This window comes from Chelmon rostratus, chromosome 23, assembly GCF_017976325.1.
Source record: "Chelmon rostratus isolate fCheRos1 chromosome 23, fCheRos1.pri, whole genome shotgun sequence".
NCBI lineage: Eukaryota > Metazoa > Chordata > Actinopteri > Chaetodontiformes > Chaetodontidae > Chelmon > Chelmon rostratus.
Genome location: NC_055680.1, coordinates 18,242,819 through 18,261,418, shown reverse-complemented (window position 1 = coordinate 18,261,418; position 18,600 = coordinate 18,242,819). Strand labels below are relative to the sequence as shown.

At 45.3% G+C, this 18,600-nt stretch overlaps 1 protein-coding gene across 1 annotated transcript; it reads left to right on the top strand.

Annotated features, from left to right (window-relative positions):
- Positions 1-744: 744 nt before the first annotated feature.
- Positions 745-18,038, top strand: LOC121626990. Its single transcript, XM_041965749.1, has 22 exons — positions 745-813; positions 953-1,181; positions 4,770-5,193; positions 5,835-5,932; positions 6,055-6,162; positions 9,307-9,395; positions 9,623-9,826; positions 9,972-10,043; positions 11,229-11,325; positions 11,475-11,604; positions 12,484-12,724; positions 12,950-13,106; positions 13,260-13,350; positions 13,707-13,769; positions 14,059-14,261; positions 14,636-14,767; positions 15,145-15,332; positions 15,580-15,731; positions 15,846-16,082; positions 16,221-16,383; positions 16,789-16,881; positions 17,082-18,038. Exons 1-21 carry the CDS (start codon positions 745-747, stop codon positions 16,879-16,881), a joined length of 3,240 nt encoding a protein of 1,079 aa, XP_041821683.1. The 3' UTR covers positions 17,082-18,038.
- The last annotated feature ends 562 nt before the right edge of the window (positions 18,039-18,600 follow it).

Sequence of the window (18,600 nt, the reverse complement as noted above, 5' to 3'; positions counted from 1 at the left end):
CGTGAATTTTGATTAGGCCAATCACACCCAAACAGTTGGAGAGATTGATAGTCAAATTGACAATAGTAACCGACAACGCCACCCCAGGAATTTCACCTGGAGAATTATGCTAACCCTTTCCACAGTAGATATAGCACACAAGTTCGTTTTACTGATGAAGGCTTGAGACTGGGTCCAGTATAAATAATATGTTCTTTTATTTAACAATTATAAGTTTAACACAATTCATCAATAAAATTGTTACGCACACAAACACATTCAAGCACTCCCGAGACCAACCCAACAAAATAAACACAAAAGCAAATAATTAAATTGGGCTTAACTCATAGTTAACCTAATAAACCACACAAATTAACAAAACCCCACAAAATACACAACAAAGGACAAATAATTAAATTGGGTTAAATCAGGGTTAAATTAATTGGACCACACAAATGAACAGAACCAAACCCATGCAAACAAAAGAAAATGGTCAAATAACCCACAGCAGATAAACAAAGATAATCAGAAATAATCTTGAATTTATCAAAAATAATAAACTCCAATAAACATGCAAAGCAATCAAAGAAAGATGATAAGAAGAAGTAAAGCAAATAAACATGCAAAGCAATCCAAACGCAAGGCAAAGGACTAAGATAATAACTAACTAAACCCCAATACACATGCGACTCAATTAAAGGAGAAATTATTAATAAAAATCAGTCAAGGTGTGCACTGCCCGGGGTAAGAACGGCAACCACCCTGATGAGTGCCAACAACAGCAACGCTGGAGATGCAGGGTTGGCTGAATGGAAACAAATAATTGTTCAGCAGGTACACAAAACGCAGCAGGTAACACAGATCGGCGAAACAGCAGGTGACCCGATAGGCAAAACAGCAGCCAGCTGATGCGGCGTGCCGAGTGGCGGAGTTAGAGCCGGCAGAGTGGACTGCACACACGTGCACCCGTCAGGAGAACGACCATCACAAGGTGAGGAAGAGGGGAGCTCCGCGCCGCAGCGGCGCGACCACAAATGCGGCCGAGGACCGCGGACCACCCACCTCCACGCTACAGCACGTGAGACGAGGCGCAGAGGGAGAGACACTCTATGGGCCGCGATTGTCTGCGACCATGGAGAGGGGACACCTAAGTGCAGGAACCGAGGACCGGCGAGCCGTGCAATCCGGCATGAGGCGACCAGGTGAGCAACTGGTGGAGGCGGGGCAACCGGAAGCTTCAGGCAAGAGAGCTCCCAGGGCACAACCACCCACCTTTATAGACTGCGCCCCAAGCAGAGTCAAGCTGAGACCACAGCACCAATTAAGGCAGCACACAGTTACAGCCCTACTGCTACATCTTCATACACAAGCAGCAGCACATTAGAATCTATTTTGAGACGGACTGGAAGCCAGCGCAGAGATCTGGGAACCGGTTTGATGTGTTCAAAGAGTTTAACTGAGGACTTCACTGAGCAAACACTTCAGGTCACACTCATCTAAAGCGTCAGCGCTGAGTCCTGGACTGGATGTGTCCTACTTTGGGAGTCCTTGGTAAATATTCTCTCCTCTAAAGATCCCTGACCTTGAAGAGTTTCTTTAAAAAATGTCATGATAATAAAAAAGAAATAATAAAGATACAAAATAATGAACAATTACAAAATGAAAGTATAACCGATGTTGATCCTACTGGACTGACTCTGCAGACCGATTGTGTTGTGGTGTTGTCATCATTATTACTGGTTGTAGTAGCAACTATTGTCATTAATTCATTTTTTCATCAATTTAATTTATTTTTACTTCTCTCACTTGCTCACACTCATCCAGTTCTTTCTCTTTTATCCATCTGTCCCATAGACTGACACACACACACACACACACACACACACACACACACACACACACACATGTATCCACTGTATTCATTTTTAACTGAGCAGAAAATGTTCATAAAGCCTCAACCTTTGTGTAATCACTCCATACATGATTATCTAAACTCACAGGCTGAGTTCTGTCAGAGCTCTCAGAGCTGGAGGAGGAAACTCTTCAGTCAACAAAGTTATAGGAACATTTCCAAGTACTTCTTGTGAAGCTACATTCCACTAAAGATGTGCTGGCTCTCGTCAAACGGTGCAATTATCATTTTGAAGGTGTATGCCTTCATTAAAGTAATTATTAATTATAACATGGCACTTTATATTCACACCCTCAGCTGGGAACATTGTCAAAGTTGTTGATCAGCTACCTGTCATGCTATTGTTGTGTAGGTGTGACACAGATGTCAGATTCTCTGGAAGAAAAGAGTTTAACTGAGGACTTCACTGAGCGAACACTTCAGGTCAGCGCTGATTCCTGGACTGGATGTGTCCTACTTTGGCCCCCGCTGTAACTACTACCAGTGGTGTTGTTGTCGAGGCAGGAGAACATCTGTCTGAGTTGTCCTGTGACACTGAACAGCACAGTGAGGGCCAGCAGATGTGTCTCGTGGAGTTTTTAACCCCCCCCCCCCCCCCACAGGTGTATCCCAAACTCATACTGCTCCCGTCTCCTACCAGTATGGTGTATGGTAAAGAAGCTTGGAGGACAAGCTTCTTTTCAGTGTAGCGCCAACAATGTGACATTAAAAAGAGCAAATTTCAGCTGTAGGGATTCAGTGACAGGAGACTCGACTGACTGTGGCAGATTCAAGATTCAAGATTTCTTTATTGTCATTGAGCATGACGGTGTTGAAAGCTGAGCTAAAGTCTACAAATAGCATCCTGACGTAGGTGTTGGGCTGCTGCAGGTGGGTCACGGCTGTGTGCAGGGTGATGGAGACAGCATCCTCTGTGGACCAATTCCCTGTCTTGCCTGACACCTTATACGGTCCTGCAGCCTCCTCAGGTGGATGTCACCTGGTGCTGCTGCAGAACGAGGGGCTGGTGCTGCTCCTCCATCCTCCTCCTCCTTCTCTGCTGCCTGATGTGTCGAAGCGGGCAAAGAAGCTGTTTAAGGTGTCAGTCAGGGAGCTTGGCCTGCTTAATTCCTTTCTTCAGCTCTGCTCAAGCCTTGCTATAAGCCAGCCTGTCTCCAAATCTGTAGGCAGTATCCCGGGCTTTCAGCAGGGACCGCACTGTGCTGTCCAGCCGTGGTTTCTGGTTGGGAAACACTGCCATGGTCTTAACGGGGAGTACAGCATCAGTGCAGAACTGAAATGATGTATATTCCTCTCGGTCTGCCTCTTCTCTGAACACAGTCCAGTCTGTCAGCTCGAAGCAGTCCTGAAGTGCAGATGAGGCCTCCTCAGTCCATATCTGTACTGTCCTGGTGGTCGGCTTTGTTCTGCAGGCCAGAGGCTTGTAGGCGGGAATGAGTTTCACAGAGATGTGGTCTGACATGCCCAGGTGTGGAGCTGCTGCAGCCTTGCAAGCAGCAGGGATGTTGCAGTAAACCTGATCCAAAATGTTTCTGTCTCTGGTAGGAAACTTTATGTATTTGAGAAATTTGGGAAACACCGCCTTCAGTTCAACGTGATTAAAGTCCCCCGCCACAATCACGGCCGCGTCCGGGTTGTCGTTCATCTGCCCGCTGAGCAGGCAGTACAGCTCCTCCAATGCTAACTTAGTATTAGCCCGCGGTGGGATGTAAGCGGCCACAATAACAACGGACGAGAGTTCTCTAACCAGCTTGAACGGTCGGCATTTCACCACCAGGTATTCCAAATCAGGACAGCAGAACGTGCTGACGGTGCGTGTGGCTGTACACCAGGCATTGTGTACATACAGCATCAAACCTCCACCTCTGCTCTCACCTGAAGCTGCAGTCCTGTCCGCCTGGAACAGAGAGTGCCCTGCTACCTCCACCGCTGCGTCCGGGATGTTGTCGTCCAGCCAGGTCTCTGTGACATTGGTAACACAGCTGTCCATCCGGCGAGAGACGATCCTTAGACGGACCTCGTCGATTTTGTTGGGGAGAGACCTGGCGTTAGTGAGGAAGAGACTGGGGAGAGCCGGTCTGTGAGGGTTAGCATGTAGCCTTGCCCCACTTTTGTTTACGGTGCCTCCTCCCTGTCCTTGGCAGCAGCGGGGGGATGGTGGTGGGCTCTGAGACAGGAACCTGCCATGTGCATGACCATGCCAACGGCTGTTTAAGATCACCGGTAATTTTCAGGAAGCGGTACAGCGTCTGTCTCATTTCTGATCGACACCTGAGCGACGATATCTGTGGTTATCGTTGACTGAGCTTCAGTGCGGCAGCTTTAACTTCCTGTCTGGTGATTGTGGTGGATGTGGAGAGGAGGGATGTTGGATTCCTGGAGAATGTGATGAAGAAGGGGAAGAGGGGCGTTGGGTGATGTGAAGCAGAGGGTCGGGTGAGTTGTGAGAGAGCTGTCTGCTTGTGTGTGTTGTTGTGTGTGGTTTCTTATCTGTGCATTCTTTTGGTACAGGGCATGACGCAGCTCTTCTTAAAAAGTCCAGTCTTGATTCAGGGGTTTTAGCCAACTATAGACCTATATCTGCTGAGGTTCTGTTCACCCTATATAAGCTTCCTCTGGGTAACATTATCAGAAAACACTACATAATTTTTCTCTGGTATGCAGATGATATCCAGCTATATTCATCAATAAAGCCAGTTGAAATCAATCAGTTGACTTAATTCCATGTGTCTTAAAGACGTAAAGACCTGGATGACCGACAACTTTCTGTTACTAAATTCAGACAAAACTGAAGTTATGGTATTTTCCTGACCTACACAATGCTTCATGGCCAAACACTATCTCACCTAAAGAGATCATTGTATCTTATTACCCCCAGAAACGCAGGCTCATTTATGGTTCCTCAAGTCTCTAAAAGCAGAATGGGAGCCAGAGCCTTTAGTTACCAAGCTCCTCTCTTGTGGAACCACATTCCGGTCTCAGTCTGGAGGCTCTTTTGGATTCAGCCACAGCTCCCAGCATCCCACACACACATGTGAAGAACTCCTTAGTCTGCGCGGCCCTTCTTTGCTGTACGTGGACAAGCCTGTTGTCCATGCGGAGATACGGAGGAAAAGGAGAGGCTGCAGAGGTGGACGAAAGAAGCGTCTCCAACAAGACGGAGGGCTGGCTGCGCTGACCCGGCAGCAGAGGGAGTACCAGGAGTGCAGCCTCATGTGTTTCTCAGAGACGTGGCTCAATGGACTGATCCTGGACTCTGTGGTTTCCCTGAACAGATTTACACAGACCGGAGTAGGGCAGAGGTTGGAGAAGCGGCTTGTGACCGGAGGTCGCCGGTTCGATTCCCCCCACCGGACTGGCAGAGAAATTTGGGTGTGGTGTGGCCCTTGAGCAAGGCACGTAACCCCCCCCATATGCTCCCCGGGCGCCTAAAGCGGCAGCCCACTGCTCCTGTGTGTTCACTGCATGTTGCATGTGTGTGTTTACAGTGATGGGTGAAATGCAGAGAATAATTTCCCAGTTTGGGATCAGTAAAGTGAATTAAAAAAAATTTAAAAAAGAAGGATTATGGGAAGAAGCTGGAGCAGAAGCTGGCTCCCGCTGGGCGGGATGTGTGGAGAGGACTGAAGAACATCTCTGGATTTGGACAGGGTGCCACAGGGACAGCTGATGGAGACCAGCGCTGGGCAGATGAATTAAACTGTTACTTCAACAGATTTGACCCCCTGTGCCCCCCTTCCTGCCGCCTCCTATTCACACATCTCTAAAACACCTTCACCTACCCTCTGCTCTTCCACAACCACACGGACTGTTCCCAGCACCACCTCCGCTTTGTGGCTCTTTGCAGTTTGCCTACAGGCCCAACATCGGGGTAGAGAGGGGTCATCTACCTGCTGCAACAGGCGCTCACCCACCTGGAGACCGTGTTCTTTGACTTTTCCAGCGCTTTTGACACCATCAGACCAGCACTGCTGGGGGAAGCTGGAGGAGTGGAGTGGATCTGGCTGCCTGGACCATCGACTACCTCACTGACCGTCCACAGTAGGTGCGAATCCGCAGCTATGAGTCAGAGGTGGTAGTCTGCAGCACGGGAGCACCCCAGGGCACCGTCCTCTCACCTTTCCTCTTCACCTTTTACACCTTTAACTTCACCTACAACACAGACAGCTGCCATCTTCAGAAGTTCTCTGATTACTCCACCATCGTGGGCTGTGTGTCAGCGGAGAACAAGCTGGACTACCAGTCAATCATTATGGACTTTGTGTACTGGTGTGAGCGCAACCAGCTGTGCTTGAACACCAGCAGACTGTTGTCTGCTGGGCCCCGGGCAGCACAGAGCGGGACAGGAAGAGACTGAACAAGCTGGTCAGGAGGGCCAGCTCTGTCCTGGACTGCCCACTGGACTTTGTGGAGGAGGTGGGTGAGAGGAGGCTGTTGGCCAAGCTCACAGCCATCTTACATACATACACAGAATACCTTTTCCTTTTTCTTTTTTTTTTTTTTTTTTACATTTTTTAATTATTTTTGTGGTTTGCACAGTTTTAATTGAATGTTCTTCCTCCATTTGCTGTTTGATATAAACTATGCTAAACTGCTACATAAACTACACATTGTTAAAAGTCTTTTATTAGAGCGTTCACAGTTTGTCCTCGCCACTGTTGCCAAGTACTTGCTTTTTTAGGGAATTGTTGGTAGATAAAGAGTTTGGTCTGAACCAGCTCCATATGGAAAGTGTCCTGAGACAGCTTCTGTTGTGATTTGGTGCCATTGAAACATAACTAAATGGAACTCAGTGTGCCTTTTCCATAATGAACTCTTACGTAGCCCGGAAAGGACTCAGACGTCAAAACTCTGATCAAAGAACCCATCAATCTATTTTGGGATGAGCTACATTCCACAGCAGACATCTGCTCTGACTTTGTTTACATGCACTATAATTAATACATTGTTTTTATCATACCTTCATACCTGAATGCACACCCACACCTTCAGACAGGAACATTGTGTTCATCGTTTATGAGCTACCTGTCATAGTTAATTAGCTCAGTGTAGGTCACCATCTCACGCAGTCACAGACTGTTTGACTATGAAGAGGAACACTCCCATCTGATGTGCTGACAGTGTTTGGGCAGTTTTCCACCCACGTGCATTGCGATGTGCAGGTGGACAGGATTTGGGCTGTTTTAACATGAGTTGAATTGTATCTAGAGCCGATCCATTGAGGTTTTTGTGGATGTACAGACCACCTGCCTTGTCTGCAGCTTCTTCACACGCACCTGAGAAAAGGCCACAATGAATGTCAATGGACTGCTTTATCTAAATCTAGTATGGACATGAATTCCATTCATTCTAGCTGCACTGTTGAGGTGGTAAGAATCTGACCGTCACTGTCTCAACATGGCTGTTAATGTCAGCCTGGATATCTAATTTCTGTTATAGTTTTCAGTCAGACACAGGCACTGACTTTCAGGGTTTTTTCTTTGAGACGAAGAACAGATAGTTTGAGATTTATTCTTATTCAAACTGCCTGTGTGAAGGACTTTCAACTTTCTGACATTGCTGACAGTAAAAGACACGGGGGTCCATAGATCTGACATGGGGGCACCGAAATGAGTGGACTGAAAGCCCTACACATCCCAACTTTCACTGAGAACCATTTTCCTACAATCCAAAACTTCACAGGAATAATTTGAAAGATGCTCTCAACACATAAAAATCCTACACAAAGTGACTTTAAAACCACAAGCAATGGAAAAACATCAGATGTGCATCAATGAAGGCGTCATTACTAAATGAAAACGCTAAGCGACGATTACTAATTCATATTTAACATTTTCTATGAAGTCCATGACTTTATTATTATTTCATGTGTCCTCATCTTCTTCACTAGTTTCCTGCTGACCCGTGTGAAAAAGGTGCAGAACACAAATTAAAGGAGGGTTCACGACAGGTGTCGTCATTTCACCACAGGTATCGCTCCACCTCCGCCACACCTCCTCTGCCCTCCTGGGTGTTAACAGCAGTGAGGATGCACATAAAAAGAGAGGGAGTGAGAGAGAGAGCAGCATCTTCCACACAGAGAGAGCACCAGACAAATCAGCATCATCAGAGACCTTCATCTTCCTCATCCTCCATCTGACCTCCAGAGGGTAAGACAACCTGCACCCTCCTCGTCTGTCTCTTCTTCTCTCCACTGATATTCACATCTGAACACATCTTAGTTCACATCAACACGTCACTGTTGACAGTGTGAGTTAAAAACGGCTTCTGGAGTAAAACAAAGTGTGTTTTGTGCCAGACTGATAGTCAGTCACTGTGTCGGCAGTTATTACAGCGTTATTACAGAAAATCTAGGAAGTCGTGCAGGTGAGCGCGGCGCAGACAACCGAGGAGAACGTCAGTATTACGGTCACAACTTGATCTCAGATACATTTAGATCATAAGAGGTCATTTTTTGTGCTTCTCCATTCAACAAGTCTGAGTAAGAGCTTATTCTCATCATTGATATGAATTATTTGTTGCTGCTAAACTGGAGAAATATTTGGATAAAAGGGTTTTTAAAGGTGATTTGAAGACTTCAATGAGCTTTATTGTTGGACTTTGGGAAACTGAGCTAAAATCTTTTCACAGTTTTCTCACATTTTATAAACCAAACAATGAATTGAGAAATAAAGTTGCAGATTAATGGATGATGAAAAAATAGTAATTTTCAGCCTGGAGAATGAGCTCAGATGTGACGTCAGTGTTCTGCTGTGAAAAAATGTCTTTCACAGCGACTGAATACTGCAACATTTAGACCAATCACAGACATGCAGGGTTTGTGCGGTCATGGAAAAACCTGGAGAAGTCATGGAAGTGTCATGGAAATCCACATTTGTACAGTACGAATCCTGCTCATGGACTTTATTTCCTGTTTGTCAGGAAAAGACTTGAAGTTTGAATGTGGCTGTGACTTTCTGTCCAACTGTGTGTCTTCCAGCTCTCTGCCAGCTGATTGGCCTCCTCCAACATGCTCCGCCCCCTGCTCCTCCTGTCTGCTCTCATTGGGCTGCTGCCTGGTAAGCACACACGCCCGAGGCAGCCATGTTGAAACTCCACCCACAAGACGAGTTGAGGGACTTCAGTAGAAGCAACATAATAAATTAGCAAACAGTCTGAGGACAAAGAGCAGAAAGACTTGAAGTCAGTCAGAAACTTTAAGTGCTGATAATCTGCCAAATATGGAGAGATGTTCCTGACACCTCTTTGTTTCTAAGAAGAAGTGGGACCTCATGATGTGATATGAAAAGTTTTGATTGACTGATAAACAAACTCTGTTTTATTCCTTCATGAAGTCAACATTTGAATCCTTCCCTGTTGTCCAACCAGCTCACAGACTCTAGTTCTGACGTCTCATGTGTCTCCATCGTCTTCAGGTGCTGAGCAGCAGCATGTTGGTTCTGCAACATTAGACATCTCCTCTTGTCCCATCACATATTATGGAGAGCAGTACACAACGCTGTATGTAAGTAGGAAGGAGCCTGATGCTTGAGAATATCTGTCTTTGTCCATCTAGTGTCTCATTAATGTCCAGTGCAGTGACACTGAATGTCTGAACATCAACTGATGTAACATCCAGAAGAGTGAGAGCTCTGACTGAAACCTCCACAACTCACTGAGTGAAGTGAAGTTGGCCAGAGCTCTTTGTAGAAAAGTTCTTTTGTTAATTTACTTGTTGTGTCTCTTTAACAGGTGACTGCCACGAATGAATCATTCACAGCCTGTTTCGACAGCAGCAGTGGTGTGGACTGTATTGAGGGGCCTCCAGTCGATGATAATACATTTTACTTTGAAGAAACATCTGACAATGAAACACATTACCATCAGAATTTGCCATATATTTTCAGCCCACTGATATGCTCAGTGGAGTTGAGTGGGTTTTTGGGTGGACTTATTGTGAGTGTTGTTCACTGTCATGACTCAATAAATAGAAATTTAACTGTTTAAACACTCAAAAGAACAAATTATCAAGAACTTTTCTGAAATCTCTTGGAGTAAATTTCCCAATACTGACAGTAACTCCTCTGTTGGCTCTTTACAGTTTTCTCTGACAATAAGCAGCTTTGGCTCACAAGCAGCTGTGAAATTAGAAGCAGGCAGTCTGGGACCACATGTGAGTATGAAGTGTCAAATGAAAGGAAAAACCAACATAAAGTGTCTTTGTGAGCTGTTGCCATTGATTTTACAAGTCTCTGGAACTCTACAGGAGGGATGAACACCATTCTTCCAAAAGATATTCCCTCATTTGGTGTTTTGATCGTTGACTGTGAAGGCCACGGCACATGATTCACATCATTTTCATGCTCATCAGAACATTCAGTGAGTCCTCGTACCCGATGGATGGAGGCACTGTCATCCTGGAAGAGACCACTCCCATCAGGATAGAAATGTTTCATCATTCTCAGTCGTCTGAGGAGGAGATGATCTTCTGTTTTTCCTGACAGATAAAAAACACAAACGCACGAGCGTCACGCTCATTAAATGTTCCCAGCCTGTTGAAACAGCGGTCAGTTGAGCTCCTGCCATCAGCCCCCCGACAATGAACCCTCTTTCAAAGTCACTTAGATCCTTTTGCCGTCTTGATTCAAAATCAGAGTCAACGAGACTGAACATGATTGGATGTTCATTGTTTGATTGCACCATGCAGTGAACCTGTGCAGAAGCATCTGCATTCATTATGTTTCTCCACTCGTTAATTCAGGTTTTATTTTTAATTTGTCACCATGTTCAAGCTGATATGTGTAGGATTTGAACATTTCTGACCTCAGTGGCAATATCGAGAAAGACACTTGGAGAAACCGATGCGCACTGCTCCCCCATCACCCCTCACCCTCCCAAAGTGACCCAGTGATACTGACACCAAAGGATTGAAGGCAGCACATAGACTGCACCAGAGTTCAGCAGGATTGTTTCATTTCTCCACCAAAATGTATGATACCAGAATCATTTCAAGATGCTGGAATCACATCAAAGCTCCACACAGCGTCATGCAACCGTGTGATCCCAACACCCCCAGTTTGAGTCCAGTCCAGGACCTTTGTTGCATAGTGACCCTCCCTCTTTTCTACTGTTGACTATCTAAATAAAGACAAACATCAAACTACAAATACTTGAAGAAATCTGGACACAGTTACTTTTTACCATCAGTTGAACAAAAATAAGGCAACACGTCATGTTTAGTTGAACAAGCGGACAAGACAGAGTCATTTTTCTACTGAGTTTAGCTTCTTTTAATCATGTCTGAAATCATGATCTCTGCTCTGTGATCCTAACATTGGTTGTGTTTGTTGCTGTCTAGGTGTTTGAATTTGTGGTCAACGATGCTTCTGTAGGTTCAGTGAGTTTGACAAACACAGGCCCGATCTACAAAGACATCAGCGCATGCAGACAGTCAGGTTGGGAAATCCACTGGATCCATAAATCTACATAAATCTACCCATAAAAACTGAACTGTAGTATTAATATGTTGCTGTCTCTTGTTATTGGACAGTTTGTAAACTATAAAGTGAACTATGACATTTGAACCTGATTCTTCACTTCACAGGTGTTGTGTATAACTATGGGGAACAGGTCAGTTCTGACCCAGACACCTGCTCCACTGAATCCTGTGATAGTGTGGCAACCATTCAGCCCGATGGATGTCACCCTCTGGAGCGTTGTCATGGCAACAACACGTAAGTATGTGTGCTTCATGTTGACGAGAAGGAGCTGTGATGATACAGGAACTTGATGAGGAATCTTTATTCAGGGACGCGTCACTGAGAGCAACAGATTTGACTGCAGGAAGCTTTTAATGTGAAGCAGCAGCAGCAGGAAATGTTGGGTTTGCATCAGCAGGAACTCAACGCAGCTCAAATGCAGCTCTGATAGGAGCAAAGAGATGAGAGAACAGTGAGGCTGATATCTGTGAGATAAAAGAAGAGCAGAAACATCTATGTGTTGTGTCTCAGAGAGATCTACTGAAGTTAGCATGCTAACTATCTAGCCTGGGTCCATCCCATCTCGTAGTACCACTGTGTACCTCAGGAGGACTTAGTCCCACAGTAAAGCTCAGGCCTCTGGAGGTGGGCGCAGACTGATGCCTGACCCCCCTCTCGCTCCTGATTCGTACGTACTGCAAGACCAGATTTTGATTTGATGGAGGAGACATGAGAAGTTGGCCCCATTCAGTCCTGCTACCAATCAGGACAACAACAGTGTGTGTCAGCGCAGGTTTGGACACAGCACAGTTTTCATCATCAATCAGATGGCAGTGCAGTGTGATCCTGGAGAAAGTTCCAGAACAACAGGGAGACATTTCCCTGGAATACTGAACCAAATGTTGATTTTACTGCTGAGTCCTTCTAGTGACTGCTGTTGGCTGACATGTGAGCCAGACCTGAAAACATTACTATATCAAATATTCAGGAGATAAATGCCTCAATTATGACATGAACATGAACAGAAGACTTCACTCCTGTAGTTTGTTTGTTTGAGGGTCCCCTGGTGGCTGCGGCCCTCAGCAGCAGCTGCTGATGGTGTTTGTTGTTTCTGTCCCTCTCCGCCTCCATCAGCTGTATTCTTGACCCCATCTGCACTGTGACCGGCCCCGCTGTCATTGACTTTTACGGCCAGCTGAACTATGTGGAGGATCGGTGTGGGTACAATCTGCTGACAGGTTCATCAATCCAAAACCTCACCGTGGTGGCGAACTTCCGGGAACGTCGTCGTAGAGATGTGAGCTTTTTGGACAGCGTGACACTGCGGCTGCAGGGGCAGGATGATGTTCACCTGGAACAAGGCGGGATAGTTAAGGTAAGCTACCTACAGCCACAGTCTGGTGTCAGTGTGGACTGTGATCCCAAATCCTCGTCACATCCTCTGCTGAGTCAGCTCTCATCTTTCTTCTCAGTGACATGAGAAGCAGTTATTTGAATTCTGGTGAACTCAGTGGTTGTTGCAGTGAAAACAGTCTGTTTGTGTGTGTTTGTGATGTTTGAAGCTGTGTTTCCTCCACTTTGTCTCTCTGCTGTGATGCAGGAGGGGAACACAGTGCTGACCATCAACGGCTCGACTGATCTGGGAAACGGTGTGGAGGTCTTTGTGGACCCAACTGGAGTCACTGCCAGGGTCACGATCGGCAGCAACACTGTTTCTGTCTTCTTTGACGGGAACACTGCACAGATCTTCCTGGAAGGTAGAGAAACTGAAATCCTACCACTCACCACACAGGATTAAATACTATGACACCCAGCACTTGCTTGGGGCATCAGGAACAAACTGTCTTTTGGTTCATCCAGTTTGAAAGTTTTTACTGATCTGACCCAGATTCTGTCTTCCATCTGTCTAGGACCTGGTGGACAAGAACCACAATTGGATGGCTTGTGTGTCAACTCCATGTCTTTGAGTGATGAGAGGCGCGACAACAACAGTACCATCGAGTAAGACCTTTTGTTGGCCATTAAATACTGTTTATCATAGTGTTTCAAAGGACTTTATTTTTGAAATTCACTCCCCTAACACACCTTAACTTTTCAGTTTTTTATGTTTTCGTTGACTTTGTATATTTAGTTTTTTTGTTCATCTCACAACAATGAGCATTTCCAGGACTTGACTTTGAAATGATCTGGACGCCTCTTGAAAAAGAAGAAAGGTTCTTCTGCCTTTTGACTTGTGGACTGAAACAAAGACACAAAGCTAATGTGTATCTATAACACTCAGAAAGTGTGTTTGTGTTTATCTGAATAAGTCAGAGCAGGGGAACAGTCCTCACCTTGTGTTGTGTGTCGCCCTCTAGCTGTGAGGTGCAGTACAATGACACTGCTGACAGTTCCATCGACTGCACCGCGATGACTGAACGGTGAGCAGAAGAAACATCTCTCTGTATTCTACTTCCATCTGTGTGCTGAATGACATGTTCCATCACATGTTGAATGACATGTGATGTGAGGAGGGATGGGAGATAAACACACCTGAACTCATTTGGGGAACAGAGTTAATCACATTTTGTGTGAACAGAAATCTGTGTGACATGAAGCTTCAACAGCTGTCCCGTGTTTAGGTTTATTCCCAGTTATAGAACGTAACACAGCGCTGACTGGACTTCATCCTTCTGTCTCCCTTTCTGTCTCTTCACATCTGTGGAACAGCTGTAACCTCCTGTTGGAGGAGCCCTTCACCGCCTGTCACAACCACACCGACCCAGAGTCCTACGTAAACGCCTGCATCGACACTTTGTGCAAATACCCTGCGGTGGACGGTCTGAACTGTCAGTTCCTGGAGGCCTACGCCAGACACTGCAGCCTGCGCAGCATCAACATACTGGACAGCTGGAGGTCAACGGCCGGCTGCTGTAAGACTTCTCTCACTTCAGTTCAATTGAGTGAAGCTTTATCAACGAGTCGCTTTGAATGACAGAATTCACATTTAAACAAATGGGAACTTGTTCTACTTTCATTCAAACTGAAATAGTGAAAGACAACAAATGTCTGACAGGAAAAAGTCTTTCTCTGTAATTTTTTGAGTGAAACTTTCAGTTTTCACAGCAGTTTGTGGAGAATTGATTAAATTGGCGTTGCAGTCATTGTGTGTTTGTGACAGAATCAATCAGTCATCTGCATTAAAAACAGCCAGTGTCTGTACTGAACACTGTTTCTTTAGTGCCATTTTATTATTTCACTTTGTACCATTATAGTTTACATGTGTGTCTCTCTGTGTCTCTCTCAGCCCCCCCTCAGCCCTTCTGTCAGGGAAGGATCTGCAGCGATCATGAGTTCTGTGCTGAGACCATCAGTGGTGGAATCGGCTGCTTCTGTCGGGCCATTTTTGCCTTCCCGTACAGATCGAATGACACTTTGGGTACGTCAGCTGTGACACAACAACACGACTGACTTGTGCAGAGTCCTGATCCTCAGAGGCTGCAGGGTTTTCTCACAGGGAGAGTTGTTTCACACAGATTGTGGAGCTGCTGATAACTGACCTTCAGCACTCAGTTTGACTGAATGTTTGTCATCAGGAGCACAGACGAACCAAACGACCATAAAAACTGGTCGTTTGGTTCCCTCCTTTATTTCTGCCTGTAGAGCAGCTCTGAATGAAAGAAAAGACAAATGTCAGCAAAGCAGGACTGAATGGTTTGACTTGTTGTGTCCCACATGGTGTAAATGTCTGTACAGTCTGTCCTCTCTCTCATGGTCATGTTCCTGTTTCCCTCGTCTGTCTTGCTGGACGTTCAGTTCACCCGACGGTCTGCGAGGAGAACTCAGCCTCAGTTACTCTGGTCGGGTGTCTCCTGGAGGAGAAAGGCATCGACTATACGATGTTACACCTCAATGACCCCACCTGCACGGGTCAGAGAGATGAGCTGGACCACATGGTGACCTTCAGCTTCAACGGCAGCAACACCTGTGGGACGGAGGTCATGGTGGGTTCTCCACCACGTCTTTACTCTCAACAAGCAGCCAAATCTCTTCCAGCACTCTCCTGAGCTTCTCCTGCTCTCCTCTGGTTTGGGATCTTTCTGTGGTTTGGTTTCAGCTGTGACCTCCTTGGTTTCTAGAGATGTTGGTCATCTATGAAGCTGATTCTCTCCAGTCAACACCTAACAAATGTCGCACTGCACAGCTGAATGTAAAGAGTTGTGATGAATTTGAATCTCTGTGACCCTGCAGGCCAACAACAGCCAACTGATCTACATGAACACCATCACAGTCCTGAACAGCTCCTCTGACAACATCACTCGCGAGGACCAAGTTTACATCGACTTCTCCTGCGTCTTCATTCAGCCAGATGTCAACACTGTGACCTTCAGAATCAAAGACAGGTGAGTGGAGGCTGTTAACTTTGTGTTGTGAAGCTTGTTGTGAAGAGGTTTGTGAGTATAAGACAGCTGAGCTGTGTGTGTGTGTGTGTGTGTGTGTGTTTGTGTTCTCTGCAGCTCTGTGATTGAGAAGATCACATCTGGAACTTGGAATTACACTCTGACCATGAAGGCCTACACCGACGCCGGACGCACACAAGCTGTGGACTCCAACACTGAAGTCCAGCTGAACCAGCAGATCTGGATGGAGCTGGAGACTGACGGGCTGGATGACGGTTTGGTCGCCCTGGTGACCGACTCCTGCTGGGCAACCGACCAGGCTGAGAGTCTGAGATACAACCTGATTGTAGACGGGTGAGACTCACAGAGGTGGTCGCTGCTCGCTGCTGTTCCAAATCAATCAGAAGCAGGGACTTGTTCATAAATGTGCTTTTTGATTCCTGAAAACAAAGTGTGCTCTGATGTGATGTGTGTTTTCCTGTTTGTCAACAGCTGTGCGAACCCCGATGATCAGACGGTGAATGTGGTGGGAAACGGAGAGGGAACGTCCAGCTACTTCTCCTTCAACATGTTCCAGTTCTCTAGGAGCTCTTCTGAGGTCTCTGTGCACTGCAAAGTCAACCTGTGTGCCAGCCTGAACCAGACCTGCACCCCGGTACGCCTCCCAAACACACCACACACACACTCATGAAACCAGCTGCTCATCACTGGAGGCCCTAGCCCCCACAAGTCCTTCTGAAAAGCAGTTAGAACAGCAGTTTACAGATGTGTCAGACTGATGCGGAGCTTCCATCACCTCCACCAAAGACTTTCTGTTTACTCTTTGTTTGTTCACTCTTCTAGTCCTGAACTGTTTGACATGAGCTGCATCACTCTTGAACAGGCATGTCAAACTGATTCCATAAAGGGCCATGCGGCTGCAGGTTTTCGTTCCAACCAGGAGGAGCACACCAGGCTGGAATCAATTAATCAGCTGATCTCAGTCTTCAGCTGATAACTAAGTGATCCCTTGATGTTGATTGGATGGCACTTTATCTCTCTCTCTGTCGTTCACTCCCAGGATTGTAGCGGAGGTCTTCGGAAACGCAGATCTGCTGGGTCCAAATATTTAGATGAGGCTCCGGCCTTCATCTCCATGACCTGGACTAATTAGGTAAGACACAACTCTGCTACTGACTGGTGACATCAGAGTGTATATATACTTCAAAAGTATATGAGTGATTCTTACAGTATCTGTTGTCTACAGCTGCTCTAGACTGTGGAAATAGTTTATCTGCTGATGAGTTCATGAAACCCTGCAGCCATCTGAACGTAGCAGGATACACATGTTGTTTGGTCTGGTTGTCTTCTCAGGTTGTTTCCACGGTAACTCGTGACTGACTGGCTGTCGACCTTCACCTTGATTCCTGAGTTTTACGTCGTCCTAATCCAGAGCCTGATTGTGTGAATGCTTTTGTTTTCGAACAACGTGTCCTGAAAGATTAGCTCACTTAGCTCACAAGCCATGCTAGCTCAAACAGTAATAAAGAGACACTTCTGCCCCTCTTCCAGCTGAGATTGGGTTGATTCAGTCCAGATTCCCCTCAGATGGTAGAAATTATTTCACTGATTGGATCCTTTAAAAGTGAATCTTCCATCAGAGCAGAGCATGTTAGCATGACTCATTTCTCAATAACAAACCTGAGCTAATCTTTGATGGAGCGTCTCTGAGCAGAATGTGTTGCTGTGCCTTCCTCACTGGTTTCCACACTGCAAACACAGCACCTTTTTATTTCCTGAAATATGAAACACTATAAAAACATAATCAAAAACTATATGGTGAGGGAAAGTGTGTGTTGGGAAGCTTGGGATTAACAATATATGTATCAACATGTTATTCGTTCTATCGTGAATCAACACTCCGATCATTAACAATAATCAGATGTTATTTGGAACAACTAATGATCATGAATGATTCAGTGTTGTCTGCATATTAGAGTGTGTGACATGGAGTGGACAACACTGTATAACTTTAAAATCCTTATAAATCCTGATAATATTTACCTTTTCATTCTTTTCTGGAGACAGCAGTTTCTGTCAGCTTGTGCCTGTAACATGATATCAGCTCATCACATCAGTTCAGTTTGATCCATGGTTGATGGTTGAAGCTTTGCCACAACAAGGTTTAGAAGTTCACTCTGAGGAAAACAATGAATTCAGTGCAAATGCAGCATCAACATGTTGATGATTTGCAGATTCCAGGTCAGTCAGAAGTGATCTGTGTAGCCTCACTGCACTGACAATCTAAACACAAGACTGGATCCTGCTGTCACGCTCAAAGACACTGACAAGTTTTCTAATACAACCTTAAATTCAGGACAGCAACGAAAACTCAATATGAAATGTTTTAATAATGTCATAATTTTAGCGACATTATTGTCACTTGTAAACAAACTTTTTGAATCATAAAAACAAAATGGTTTCTTTTACAACTCAACATGATGTGATTTAACTAGCCAACAAAATATGATCCAAAACTGTGGCCTTCATATAGCTGAGATACGAGTTATGCTGTATCATCTTTTTTATGTTACTATTATTGTTCATTATTAAGCAACAAAAAAATAAATAAAATGAGTTTGTGGGAAAATCAAAACTATGAGTTGGGTTCATTCTTCTGAAACTTGAGGCCACTTCTTGGTGAAATTGTCACAGCCTCTCATGTTCACTTGTCATAACTTACTGTGAATTTGTTGTTGTTTAAATTAATGTTGAAGATGTTGTAAAAAGATGTAATGTAAAAATTTGGCATCGTACACTCCTACAAAACACAAACACTTGAAATTAGTATATTTCATATGTATCATGAAAACGTTTCTACAGTAGGTATCAA

Excerpts from the sequence above, each read along its gene's own strand:
- LOC121626990 (XM_041965749.1), top strand. The coding sequence starts at position 745 with ATGAGTGCCAACAACAGCAACGCTGGAGATGCAGGGTTGGCTGAATGG. Across the intron at positions 1,182-4,769 it reads ATCCGGCATGAGGCGACCAG|AAACGCAGGCTCATTTATGG; the intron begins GTGAGCAACTGG and ends TATTACCCCCAG. Across the intron at positions 10,044-11,228 it reads CAGGCAGTCTGGGACCACAT|GTGTTTGAATTTGTGGTCAA; the intron begins GTGAGTATGAAG and ends GTTGCTGTCTAG.